At 46.4% G+C, this 14,577-nt stretch overlaps 2 protein-coding genes across 4 annotated transcripts in view; one reads left to right on the top strand and one right to left on the bottom strand.

Annotated features, from left to right (window-relative positions):
* LOC123768447 (uncharacterized) overlaps positions 1-5,901 on the bottom strand; it is a 487,820-nt gene extending 481,919 nt beyond the window's left edge. Inside the window, exon 1 of the mRNA XM_069317132.1 lies at positions 5,888-5,901. Within this exon, the coding sequence (XP_069173233.1) occupies positions 5,888-5,889 (2 nt within the window). The 5' untranslated portion in view covers positions 5,890-5,901. The remainder of the gene's footprint in view (positions 1-5,887) is intronic.
* AcCoAS (acetyl coenzyme A synthase) overlaps positions 1-14,577 on the top strand; it is a 63,146-nt gene that overhangs the window by 21,751 nt on the left and 26,818 nt on the right. For all 3 annotated transcript variants that reach the window (XM_045759165.2, XM_045759156.2, XM_045759148.2), the window contains exons 3-4: positions 7,295-7,421; positions 10,263-10,405. In XM_045759165.2, the coding sequence (XP_045615121.1) occupies positions 7,295-7,421; positions 10,263-10,405 (270 nt within the window). The remainder of the gene's footprint in view (positions 1-7,294; positions 7,422-10,262; positions 10,406-14,577) is intronic.

The raw sequence follows: 14,577 nt of genomic DNA, 5'->3' as shown, positions 1-14,577 counted from the left end.
GAAATTCAGAAGAGACAGGGAAGAAAGGACAAATAGTTCGAGAAGGTGGCCCTGGGTGTTTGTCAGAGCATCACCCCAGAGGGAATGCCGATATTTGAAATCATCCAACAGGAGCACCGGCTCTGGTAAGGAGTCCAACAAGTGCCTAAGATTGGGAAAAGAAAGTGGGACATTTGGAGGGGGAGATAAATGGAACAGACAGTATACCATTTACTCACAAAGGTACGGGCGGAAGAACATTGGAAAGGTGACGGAAAAAGTAGGGGGACGAAGGTAATATCAGTACGAATCAAGAGAGCAGTAGAGTTATGGTGGGGGGGGAGGGGGAATTGGAAGAGAAAAGAATAACCATGAAAGCGACAAGGACGAGCACCAAACATTGGCTCCTGGAGACATACACAAAGTGGTGAAAACTGTGTAATCAGAAGTTGGAGTTCATGGAAGTTGGCATAAAATCCACGAATATTCCATTGAAGACTAGACATTGGCAAAAGGAGAGAGAACAGCAACAGAGAACAATGAAGAAACAAAGGCAAAGAAGAACACAGTATACTAAATAAGATTAGGATCAGGATCAGTGAAATTAGGGTTAGGGGCATGGGTAAATTTGGCAAGGATGACGGAGTTAAGGGAGTGGGAAGACAGGGTCCGGAGCTGAAGGAGGTAATGGAGATGGGCGGTCAAAGGAATCGGTGGGGAGGGGGGGGGGGGAGAAACAGGGAAGCACACCTCAGCAAGGGCAGCAACCGAGAGAGAATTTAGGGCTAAAGGAACCTCCGTAGCTGGGACAGGCGACTCTACCACCGAAATGAGAGGGGATGCAGTGATAGAATTGGAGTCAGAGGGTAGGGAAGAAAGCTATGCCTTCTTACCTGCCGGGGAGGAAGAAGGAGAGGAGCCAGGCTTAAGTTTCTGGCTTAGAGAGACAGGTGTGCCAGCAACAACGTACTGGAAGACAGCCTCCATAGTCTCAGCAGCAGGAGGAGGGAACGGGAGCGATCAACAACATTGCTGGGAGGATGATGGACAACGGCCTGGACAGACAGGCGGCGTGGAGGGTCAAGAGTCAGGGGGGAGGGCTGGGTAGAAGGATCTGGGGGAGACGGGGAAAAGAGACACAGGAGACATGGCAGACTGGAAAGGGAGGGAAGGAACCACCAGATGGAGAACCAAGAGGAGGACCCCTTGGTTCAGAACATAAAGGAGCACGGGAGGTGGCGGTGGGCGTGTCTGGGTCCTGGGCCTGGAAACGAAGCCTTAAATGCCAAAACACTACTGAATTTCAAAATCCAGCTCGATAAAATCATCAGAACAAATAGGGGGGACCTATGACAAGCAGCCAACTTTCTGTACTCGTCGAGGCTAGTACAAAATAGTACCCCTGGGGTTAATTTAGGCCACCAAGACGTGCTCAAATGAATAGGTAGATATAAATGCTCTTTATTGTACTAGAGGAGCACGGATAAGAACAAGGTGACCGCTGACACAGGTGGCAAGAGGCTCACCGAGTCTACCCTTTAACAGAATATATGATGAACAGCTAGAAAGAGGTGTGTGTTAATTACTGATCAGGTGAATAATATATTGAATCCACATACTGTACTTAACCGAAGGCAGGCAAGATCCGCACCTATAAGCTAATCTTTCCCCCACATACAAGCACAGGATCGATATTTAATAGCCAGGGGGGTGTGGCGGCGGGTGTGGCTCTCGGATCTATACTCTGGAGACACACCTGCGCACCGCGCCCTCAACCAACGCCCTTACACGCCCACCACCTTCCCTCCCTCCCTTCCCCCCTTCCATCATCCCTTCCCCCTCCCTTCCCGCTCCTAACGCCCACACTTCCCACCCTCTAGCTCCCTCATAATGCACCCACACTGTACCCTGCCTAAAGCTTCCAGATACTCATCACACCCACACTGTACCCTGCCTCAAGCTCCCAGATACTCACCACACCCACACTGTACCCTGCCTCAAGATCCCAGATACTCACCACACCCACACTGTACCGTGCCTCAAGCCCCCAGATACTCACCACACGCACACTGTACCCTGCCTCAAGCCCTCAGATACTCACCACACCCACACTGTGCCCTGCCTCAAGCCCTCAGATACTCATCACACCCACACTGTACCCTGCCTCAAGCTCCCAGATACTCACCTCACCCACACTGTACCCTGCCTCAAGCTTCCAGATACTCACATCACCCACACTGTACCGTGTTTCAAGCTCCCAGATGCTCATTATACCCACACTGTACCGTGCCTCAAGCTCCCAGATACTCACCTCACCCATACTGTACCGTGCCTCAAGCTTCCAGATACTCACATCACCCCCACTGTACCGTGTTTCAAGGTCCCAGATACTCACCATAACCACACTGTACCCTGCCTCAAGCTCCCAGATACTCACCTCACCCACACTGTACCGTGCCTCAAGCTTCCAGATACTCACCTCACCCACACTGTACCGTGTTTCAAGGTCCCAGATACTCACCACACGCACACTGTACCCTGCCTCAAGCTCCCAGATACTCATTATACCCACACTGTACCGTGCCTCAAGCTCCCAGATACTCACCTCACCCACACTGTACCGTGCCTCAAGCTTCCAGATACTCACCACATGCACACTGTACCCTGCCTCAAGCTCCCAGATACACACTATACCCACACTGTACCGTGCCTCAAGCTCCCAGATACTCACTACTCCCACACTGTACCCTGCCTCAAGCCCCCAGATACTCACCACACCCACACTGTACCCTGCCTCAAGCTCTCAGATGCTCACCACTCCCACACTGTACTCTGCCTCAAGCTCCCAGATACTCACCATAACCACACTGTACTCTGCCTCAAGCTCCCAGATACTCACTATACTCACACTGTACCGTGCCTCAAGGTCCCAAATACTCACTATACCCACACTGTACCATGCCTCAAGCTCCCAGATACTCACCTCACCCACACTGTACCCTGCCTCAAGCCCCCAGATACTCACCACACCCACACTGTACCCTGCCTCAAGCTCCCAGATACTCACATCACCCACACTGTACCCTGCCTCAAGCCCCCAGATATTCACCTCACCCACACTGTACCCTGCCTCAAGCTCCCAGGTACTCACCACACCCACACTGTACCCTGCCTCAAGCCCCCAGGTACTCACCACACCCACACTGTACTGTGCCTGAAGCTCCCAGATACTCATCACACCCACACTGTACCCTGCCTCAAGCTCCCAGATACTCATCACACCCACACTGTACCCTGCCTCAAGCTCCCAGATATTCACCACACCCACACTGTACTGTGCCTGAAGCTCCCAGATATTCACCACACCCACACTGTACCCTGCCTCAAGCTCCCAGGTACTCACCATAACCACACTGTACCCTACCTTGAGGCTACCTTGAGGTGCTTCCGGGGCTTAGTGTCCCCGCGGCCCGGTCGTCGACCAGGCCTCCTGGTTGCTGGACTGATCAACCAGGCTGTTAGACGTGGCTGCTCGCAGCCTGACGTATGAGTTACAGCCTGGTTGATCAGGTATCCTTTGGAGGTGCTTATCCAGTTCTCTCTTGAACACTGTGAGGGGTTTGCCAGTTATGCCCCTTATGTGTAGTGGAAGCGTGTTGAACAGTCTCGGGCCTCTGATGTTGATAGAGTTCTCTCTCAGAGTACCTGTTGCACCTCTGCTTTTCAACGGGGGTATTCTGCACATCCTGCCATGTCTACTGGTCTCATGTGGTGTTATTTCTGTGTGCAGGTTTGGGACCAGCCCCTCAATTATTTTCCACGTGTAAATTATTATGTATCTCTCCCGCCTGCGCTCAAGGGAGTACAGATTTAGGCTCTTTAGTCGGTCCCAGTAATTTAGATGTTTTACTGAGTGGATTCTAGCAGTAAAGGATCTCTGCACGCTCTCTAGGTCAGCAATTTCTCCAGCTTTGAAAGGGGCTGTCATTGTGCAGCAGTACTCCACTCTAGAGAGCACAAGCGTTTTGAAAAGTATCATCATTGGTATAGCATCTCTAGTGTGAAAAGTTCTTGTTATCCAACCTGTCATTTTTCTTGCAGTTGTGACGGCTACTTTATTGTGTTCTTTAAAGGTAAGGTCTTCCGACATGAGTACACCCAGGTCCTTTACATTGCCTTTTCGTTCTATGTTATGATTTGCCTGAGTTTTGTACGTGGTTTCTGTTTTTATATTTTCAATTTTTCCGTAGCGCATGAGCTGAAACTTATCCTCGTTGAACACCATATTATTTTCTGTAGCCCATAGAAAGACCTGATCTACATCTGATTGGAGGTTTGCCGTGTCCTCTATGTTGCCAACTCTCATGAATATCCTAGTGTCATCTGCAAAGGATGATACAGTGCTATAGGTTGTGTTCTGGTCTATGTCTGATGTGAGGATGAGAAAAAGTACTGGAGCAAGCACAGTACCCTGGGGGACTGAGCTCTTCACGGTTGATGGGAAGGATTTTATTTTGTTGACTATTACACATTGGGTTCTGTCAGTCAGGAAATTGTAGATCCATCTGCCTATTTTCCCGGTAATTCCTTTTGAACGCATTTTATGTGCAATAACACCATGGTCACATTTATCAAAAGCTTTTGCGAAATCTGTGTAAATTACATCAGCGTTTTATTTGTCTTCCATAGCATCTAATGCCATATCATAGTGGTCCAGCAACTGCGACAGGCAAGAGCGCCCTGTTCTGAAACCATGTTGTCCGGGGTTATGGAGATGCTGTGATTCCATGTATTTTGTGATCTTACTTCTTAGCACTCTCTCAAAAATTTTTATGATGTGCGATGTTAGTGCTATCGGTCTGTAATTTTTTGCCTCTGCCTTATTTCCTCCTTTATGGAGTGGTGCTATCTCTGCTGTTTTTAGTATGTCAGGGATAACGCCAGTATCTAGGCTTTGTCTCCACAGAATGTGAAGGGCCTGCGATAGTGGCTTTTTACAGTTCTTGATGAATATGGAGTTCCAAGAATCCGGGCCTGGTGCAGAGTGCATAGGCATACTGTTTATGGCTTCTTCAAAATCTAGTGGGGATAGGGCGACGTCTGATATATGATTTGATGTTGGTATCATATCCATGAAAAATTCATTTGGGTTATCAATCTTTAGTGCATTTAATGGCTCACTGAAAACAGAGTCGTACTGCTTCCTCAGTAACTCGCTCATTTCTTTGTTGTCATCTGTGAAAGTTCCATCTCCCTTTCGCAGGGGCCCGATACTAGATGTGGTTTTTGATCTTGATTTTGCATAGGAGAAAAAATATTTCGGATTTCTCTCTACTGTATTTCACTGATGGCCTTTTGCTCTCTTTGCCTCTCCTGGGTTTTGTATGATTCTTGTAGCTTGAGTGCCTGCCTCAAGCTCCCAGATATTCACCACACCCACACTGTACTGTGCCTGAAGCTCCCTGATATTCACCACACCCACACTGTACCCTGTCTCAAGCTCCCAGGTACTCACAATAACCACACTGTACCCTGCCTCAAGCTCCCAGGTACTCATCACACCCACACTGTACCCTGCCTCAAGCTCCCAGATACTCATCACACCCACACTATATCCTGCCTCAAGCTCCCAGGTACTCACCACACCCACACTATACCCTGCCTCAAGCTCCCAGATATTCACCACACCCACACTGTACTGTGCCTCAAGCTCCCAGATATTCACCACACCCACACTGTACTGTGCCTCAAGCTCCCAGATATTCACCACACCCACACTGTACTGTGCCTCAAGCTCCCAGATATTCACCACACCCACACTGTACCCTGCCTCAAGCTCCCAGGTACTCACCATAACCACACTGTACCCTGCCTCAAGCTCCCAGGAGGCCGGGGTTAGAGAGCTCGGATGTGGAGAGTGTAGAGCGTGGTGCTCTGAATGCAGGTGTGTTGAAGAGCTGGAATGTGAGAAACGAGTGTGGATGCTCGATGCAGACAACAAGACAGCTCTGGCTGTCTGCTGTGCCAAGGCGGTAGCATCTGAAGAATGGAGGAACTAGACTCATCAACTGTTACATCATTGCTGTGACTGTCAGTGGTGCTGAACACCTGCGGTATCTCTCAAGCGTCCAAGTTAGAACAATGATGATTCACTGAAGAAGGCTAATATTACAAGCTTTCCCTTCACCTTGGCCAACCTGACCAGCATCTAGCAGGTTGGCAAGTGCTATTAAGTGTAGTTACTTGTACACTTGGGAATTGTAATTAGTGAACCAAGAATCAGTGTAAAACTTCTTGGAATGTGAAACACTGATAGATTATGTAGAATTAACAAACCCATCTCATTATCTGCACATAAGCTAATGAGAATATGGAGCAAGACTATTACTATGGAACTTAACATAGATGCTACAGAGAACACTTGGATGCAAAAGCAAAAGCTTGGCCCCCAACTAAAACACAAAAATTTATCCAGTGCCCTCTAGCAGAGCAGAAGCCAGCTGCCCACCACGTCTGAGGGCACACTAGGAACCCACCAAGACCTGCCAATTCCCGGCACCTCTCGGCCAAGCCGGCACTGGTCACCGGCACCCCACATGAAGAACCAGCCAGAAAACGTTCAAAATCTATCAACCTAAGGTGGTATGTGTGCCAGGCATTGTAACAATCTGTACCATTGAATAGGAATGGCAAATGGCAGTATCAAAACTCAAAATAAAGAAATAGAATGTGATCCGGCGGCCCCAGGCAGAGCAGGTGTCCAGACGTCTGCTCGTCGTCAAGGTTGAACCAGGAATCCATCCCAGCTTGGTGCCTTCTCTTGATAATTAATTACTTCCTATCCCTATTAAGGCCACTAGAGATGGTGGCCCTCGGTCCACCATCTCTAGTGCAAGTTTATGCCTGAAATCTAGTGCAATTTTGTGCAAATATTCCTAATGTAATAATTAGAAATGTTAGCTCTATTATTAGAGAGAACATTTCTGTTATTACAGATTTCTAATAATAAGCGGTAACATTTATAATAATTAGAAAGGTAAAGGTAAGATTTCTACTAATGAGAAATCTCGCGTTTCTACTAATTTATTTATTTATTTATTTACATATACAAGAAGGTACATTGGGATTGTGAGGATACATAGCATAGTACAGTAATTACATTCTTGTAAAGCCACTAGTACGCGCAGCGTTTCGGGCAGAAACGCCCGAATGAGAAAATGAGAAATCCTAATGAGAAATCTTACCTCTTACAGCTGTGGAATAAAAATTTTTATGTAGCAGTTGTAAATGTTAAGGTATATATTTTTGTTTACAGTTTGGGGGCTACTCTGCAGATAGTTTGGCAGAGCGAATGTTAGATGCACAGACGACTGTTCTCATCACCGCTGATGCCGTGTGGAGGGGCCCAAAGCTCATTGCCTTGAAGGAGATTGCTGATGATGGTGTAGTATATTAAACTATTTATCTATTTTACATAATTCATGAATTTTTACATTAAATATGGCAAAATGTTTGATGCTGCAGTCCATATAAAAATGAACTATGCATTATGCATTATTCACTATCTGATACAGCAGCATTGCATGAGTCAGATAGGTGAAGAGAATGCTCAGGTTAAGGGAACCATGAAGAGCTCAGTCCCTCAGGGTACTGTGCTTGCTCCAATACTTTTTCTTATCCTCATATCAAACATAGACAAGGACACAATCTATAGTACTGTATCTTTCTTTGTAGATGACATTAGGATTTCTGGGGGGAGCCCTGTCGGCTCCACGGAGCTATCCAGGTTGATATGAGATATATACAAGAGTTACATACAAGAGTTGTTACATTCTTGTAGAGCCACTAGTACGCGTAGCGTTTCGGGCAGGTCCCTGGAATACGATCCCCTGCCGCGAAGAATCGTTTTTTCATCCAAGTACACATTTTACTGTTGCGTTAAACAGAGGCTACAGTTAAGGAATTGCGCCCAGTAAATCCTCCCCGGCCAGGATACGAACCCATGACATAGCGCTCGCGGAACGCCAGGCGAGTGTCTTACCACTACACCACGGAGACTGCTAAGATATGGATATCTTAGCTTTCTGCCATCAGTCAATATGCATGGAGTTCTTGCCTACTAGGGACCACGAGCCATAACCTGGCCCCCTCAGAGAGGCACGAGGAGCAATGGTCTATAGAAACCCTCGTGTGATCAGGAGTCAGGTCACCTAATTACCTAAGTGTAATAATTAGGTACACTAATTATTATTACATGCTACTCTTAGGTAATTACCTAAGTATAGTTACAGGATGAGAGCTACGCTAATGGTGTCCCGTCTTCTCAGCACTCTTCTAGCAGAGGGTGTGGTAGAAAGATTATGAAAATTTCGACGCATGTACAGCAGTTGGATGAGGCCGTGTACACGTACACGGCCTCATCCAACTGTACATGCGTCGAAATTCCATGCGTCACCTTCACTTTCACAGGTTGAAATATATTTCATAATTTTCTCTTTTTGTTTCCTTATATCAGAAACAGTACTAGTGCCTATATTAAATTCCTTGGCAACACTTGAAGTCGACCGGCCATTTTCACAAAGTTGTATAACACGTAGCTTGTCCTTAATTGTTAGGACAACCTTCTTCCTCTAAACACCTCCAGAATGATTCATGCTGCTACCAGACATAGTCTTGGCCAAAAATGTTCAAAGTTACTATGAAAATAAAAAAGTTATTTAAAAAAATATTTCACTAATGGCGCGGCACTGTGGTGTAATACGAGGGTCGAGAGCACATGGGTTGACCAGGCATGGACGGGTCCAGTCGGGGCAGGGAGGAGGCACGTTACGTAGGCAGGGAAAAATAACAATATTTTTGAAGGAAACGTAAGCCTGTGCAAATTGTTTTTAGGAAACTTGTATGGTATTTTTTATTACATAATTACTAGTATTTCTTTTGGTTTTGGCTATGATGATTTGCTCTAAAATTAATGGCAATTCCTGTACTGTACAGTAGTGTATAGGCCGCTCCCCATCTCCCCTTATCCCCCAGCTGGTCCCTCCCAACGCTCCCCTCTCTCCCGACCACCCACCCACCCCAACCTCTCTTCTACCATGCACCTCGCGCCACAGGCAGACGGGATTAATACGGTACAGCCCGCCCCATGGCTTTCATATCCGGACAATTCAATGATTATCCGGCTGACTGTCCGGATAGTGTAACATTGGCAGCAAGTTCACCGGCTCCGATTTTTTATCCGGCTAAACCGGCTTTTATCCGGCTCCCATGGCCATTTTGGCCGGATATTGAGATAACTTTACCCGGTCATGATTTTGGCCGTATAAGGGCGTTTTCAGGATGTTTGAATCCCGGATAATCGAGTGGTTACAGTATTATGGTCCAGGACGGACTGAAACTTCGTCGTCCCTTCACTTTCCAGTGTGTGGTTTGGTCAACAAAGCTGTATTAGGCTGTTGCATTGAGCTTAATAATGACAATGTGATGTCTCACTATAGACAAATGATAACATATAGGGAAACACAAGTGTCTTTAGACAGATTCTTAGTAAGACAAACAAGCAGTGAGCCACAACCAGGTCCTAGTGGTATGCCTGCAAATTGTAGGGGAGTGAGTACCCCAGAGAAGTCATCTCTGCCTGATGTTAGTGTATGGAAGGGGAGTCCCCTTCCATACACTAACACCTCTCCTCCTTCCCCCCACCCCCCTCACTATCTTCCATATGCCAACAAGAGTCATCAATAAACGTAAGCTATAACTTGTACATGCTACAGTACAAAATATTTGTGCATTATGTATGAAATGTATTTTGAAGTTAATATTTTTGGGAGTGTGGAATGGATTAATTCAATTTACATTATTTCTTATGGGAAATTTCGTTTCAAGTTACTAATTTTCGAGTTACGACCCCGTCTCTGGGAACGGATTAAATTCGTAAATGAAGGGGCCACTGTAGTCATATAATTATACTTCCGACCTTGAAAGTAATATCCATTCAGTGACACACACAGCTGGTACCACTGACGCTCACACAAACCGATCTTCTCAAATACCCGTCTAGCACAAGTGACTGTACTCGTACATCACGCCACTAACCAACTCTTGTACAGCATAATACAACAGTGTAATATAAAAGTATAACTGCAATACAATCACATAAAATAAATAACATAACATAGCACATAACATAATACATAACATAGTCCATTATGTGTTGTATTGATGTATGTACTATCTTAACCGGAGAATGGAATGATTTTTTATAACTGTTGTTGTTTTCCTAGCACTGAAAATATGCAAGTCAAAGAAGCTGAAAGTGAAGATGAATCTGGTAGTGCAACACATGAAGAATGTTACAACACCGCACACTGCCAACAATGCTGCACCCAATTGCAACCCAACTAAAAAGACTCATTTTGATGACAAGGTTTGTGCATTTCTCTTATCTGAATTATTTTCTATACAATATGTTGTCTACCAGTATTTTTCAAAATTGTCTTGGCTTTTGCACTAAGTAATGTATATATAATATCATATCAAATTTATATATACTGTATAATATTTTAGAATTTCTTGAATAAATCAAATATTTTATGTTTACAAGAAATTAGGAGCAGTTTTGCTATATAAAGAGCAGATGAAATTACAGTGGAAATTTTACTTTCTAAAGTATTTGTGGCTGAACTGTCAAAAAAAAACAGCGTTGATTGTAATGAATTGCTATTTTCTGGGTGATTCCCGGAGGCTTCCCGGAACTTACCGGGCTGATATGCAAGTATTAGACCGTGGCAACGGTCCTTTGAATGGAGTGCTAATGCCTACCGGGAACCACAAGCCAGAACCTGCCCCCCCCCCTCCTTAGAGAGGCATGAGGAGCAATGGTCTATTAAAACTCCCATGAGGTTGGAAGCATTCTATATCTGCCATCAACCGGGTTAAACACCCAGAAAGGTAGGCATCCCAAAACAGATCCTAACTGGTAAAACATTGCTACCGAAAGCCAAACTACTAAGCAGAACTCCCCATTCTGAAAAAAGCAAACAAACATGACCTCACATCTACCGCTGCGCCATCTGTCTGCGCAGCTCCCCCCCCCCCCTCCCCGGGAGGGGGAAGGGAGAGGCCTCAGACCTTCTGCATCTGCTATCCAACCTCGGTTCTGAGGCTGAATGTCAAAACTGCGAAACCGCTGACCAGAGAGCCTCCAGGACTCGCCCAGAAAATGGCGTTTCCTTACATTCAACGAGGATTTTCTGTGGAGAGCCCCTCTGGCTGTCCGGAGCTAACTAACCATAGGCAAAGTAAAAAAAAAAGGGACATACTAGGGAAGCTGCTGCCACCCCCATCTAATCTCGAAGTCAAGACAATGGGCGGCAACTGACGATATACACGTGGAAAATAGTAGAGGGGCTGGTCCCTAACCTGCACACAAAAATAACATCACATGAGACCAGAAGGCATGGCAGGATGTGCAGAATACCCCCGGTTGCCAGGTCGCTGGACACTCCCAGAGATGAACGACCAGAAGAGCCAAACTCCGAGAACTCGGCAGATGAGCTACTCGAAGCGACCAGCCCCAAAGAGGCAAGGACCGAAGAGAACCCACGCGGTTCAGGCAAGGAACAACTGAAGAGCAGTCCGAATGGAGCCGGATTGAAGAGCACCGAGCAACTCTAACCCTCCGAAGCGAAAGCCAAACTGCCGCGAACTTCCGCACCGTGCTGTGAGCCCGGCAGGACAGAACAGACGGACCCCACCACCCCTGGACGACCTGGTGAGCACGGGTCACAAAACTCCAGCTGAGAGACAACGCGTCCATGAACACATTGAGCGTGGGCACGGGAAGGCATCAAGGTACTGAACCCCGAAAAACCTGAAGAGGAAGCCGGCGATGCAGCAACTGACGCAAGGCTCCTAGCGGCCGAACCCAGCAACCATGAAAGCTGCGGAAGGGATGGCCCCAAAGAAACTAGAAGAACAGCTGCTGAAGCCAGACCCAACCTGGCAAGTAAAGAGCACGGGGAAGTGCAGACTCCCGCACAGCTGCTCGAGCAGCCTCCGCATGACCTGGGACCCCCTCCCCCCAGCCGTAGCAGCGACTCTGGAGGAGACAAGGAAGTGGTCTGAGAGTCCCACACAAGACCCAGCCAGGTTCGAACTGGAGAAGGAACCAGATAAAGCTACCCTGAGTACACCAGTATTGGGTACTGGTGTGGAACCAGTATTGAGGTGGAACCCAGAGGTTTCACCTCAAAAAGCCCAAAGGGAGTCCAAAGTCCATGGGTCCAAAGAGCCCCAATGAAGTTTTCCCAGGGCCCTTAGGCTGACTGCTGAGGGAAGCCCAGGCAAGGTACTGCTAACCGGGTGGACCAAACTACCAAGAAAACAACTAATGCTGAACCCTTGTGACATGTACAATCACAGGGGCCTAGTGGGGGACCACCAGAATAACAGAGAGTAGATAACAACCAAGGGGCAGACCCCCCACCAGGCAAAACAGACAAAAGAAAAAGAAAACCCTGCAAAAGCACAGTGTCCCCTAGAAGGAACAGAACCGGCCGCTGTGTATATTGGAAGATAAGCTGCACAGTACCTTGTACCCCTACCAGCTACGATACCACCTCCTACCCAAGGACAAACAGTGGCTATGAAAACCCCAGCTGACCCCCCCAAGGGCAGGCAATTGCGGAGCAGCAAATGATCCCTATAGAGGTAGTTCCCGAACGACTTGTGGAAGGCCACCCCAAGCAGCAAGGACAGTACTTACAAGGCACTGAGGGAAGGCGACCCTAGGTGCATGCAGCCCCAGTACTTCGTGAATTACTCCTGGCTTGCACACCACAACACAGCAAAACAACACTGCAAGGGCACCGCAGTGCTCAGTGGGGAGCCAGAGTCAAACGCCTAGCACAACAGCCTCAGAACTGAGGTTGGATAGCCAGAGTGGAGGATCTGGAGCCCCTTCCCCCTTCCCTCCTTTCAGGAAGAGGGAGTTGCGCAGACAGGCGATGCGGCAGCGGATGTGACGTAATGCTGCTTTGCTTTTTCAGATTAGGGAGTTCTGCTTAGCAGTTCGGCTTTCGGTAGCATTTCTTTTTACCAGTTGGGGTATGTTTTGGGACGCCTACCTTTCTGGGTGCCTAACCCAGTCAATGGCAGACATACTATAGACTGCTTCTAACCACAGGGGAGTTTCTATACACCATTGCTCCTTGTGCCTCTTTGAGGGGGCCAGATTTTGGCTCGTGGTCCCGTAGGCATTAGAACTCCATTCGAAGGACTGTTGCCACAGTCTAATACATGCATATCAACATGGTAATCTCCGGGGAGCCAGAGAGGCTCTCCACAGAAAACTTGAATTGTCAAGATTGTTGAGTGTATCATCCCACTTTTAAAAATTATTCATTGTGTGCCCCCCCAAAATATAAATTGATATAAGTTTACTAAATACTGTAAACTCAAGGTATAGAAATATTGTAGAGGGAGAAATATTGTTAAAAATGTACATCATAAGGTAACTCACCAATGGTGCAGGTGTTCCTGAAACATGTCATGACTGGTATATAAAGTTTAGCTTTATAGTTATTAATTAATGTAAATGTTTCTCTTAGTTAAAATACCAGTTGGTTTTATTTGTGTTAATTTATATACTGTATTACATTTGTGTTTGATAAGTATTAGTAAATGAGTATGATTCAGTATTTAAAGTTTTCCTGCGTGTTTTCATGAGAGGAGCGTCCCTGCACTCCACAGGAGAGTGAGGGCTGTTGGTGTTGGCTTGAAAGTAAACCAACACATCCTAGTTCACGCGACTGTGAAGGCCGACATTTGTGCTCAGTAAACATTGAGCACCTGAACCCCTAGTGCACCCCATCAGCCAACATTGCTTCTGACTGAGGTAGACACAGTTGGGTCAAGAACCTTGACTCACCCAAGGCAAAGGCCACCTCAAGCAAGGAGGACCTCTAAGGAAGCAACCTCTGAACACACCAGTGAAGAGAACTGTCAGTGCAATGACAACACTATGGAGCACCCAGGGAAGGAAATCTTAAGCACATGCGGCTCCAAGCACACTGAAGACCTGGCTCATGATATACTGCAGAGTAGTGTTTGCCGAAGGGCAAATGCCATACTATTTAGCTGAATAAACAGGATAACGAAGCAGTACGAGAGAGAGGCGACCCAGTAACTGCTACATCAGCACTCAGGGAGCCACTGGAGGCTCACCCGTGAAACTAGCATTTCATTACATTCAATTTTTTTTTTTTTAATGAATGAATGCAAGTATGTATTCAGTCTCAAATATTTTTCACTTACTAGTTTAATACTTTTTATATTTTTTTAAATTAAAATAATAAATTTTCCTGTATTATTGGAAATAATTTATTGTATTTGACATGAAAATTACATGAAAGATGTAAGTAGAATTCAGAGATTGTACTGTATTCTCAGTAGAAGAACATTGCCATTCACTGTGGACATGGTGTAAAATGAATTAGCACAAGTCAGATGTAAACTATAGACGTGTGGTTTAAAGAATTGTACAGCATACTGTTGCCTTCAATGAAGTCTCTTCTCTATGTTCCCACACCTGCTGCT

This window comes from Procambarus clarkii, chromosome 86 (assembly GCF_040958095.1).
Source record: "Procambarus clarkii isolate CNS0578487 chromosome 86, FALCON_Pclarkii_2.0, whole genome shotgun sequence".
NCBI classification, from domain to species: domain Eukaryota; kingdom Metazoa; phylum Arthropoda; class Malacostraca; order Decapoda; family Cambaridae; genus Procambarus; species Procambarus clarkii.
This window is presented reverse-complemented; position numbering and strand designations above follow the sequence as displayed.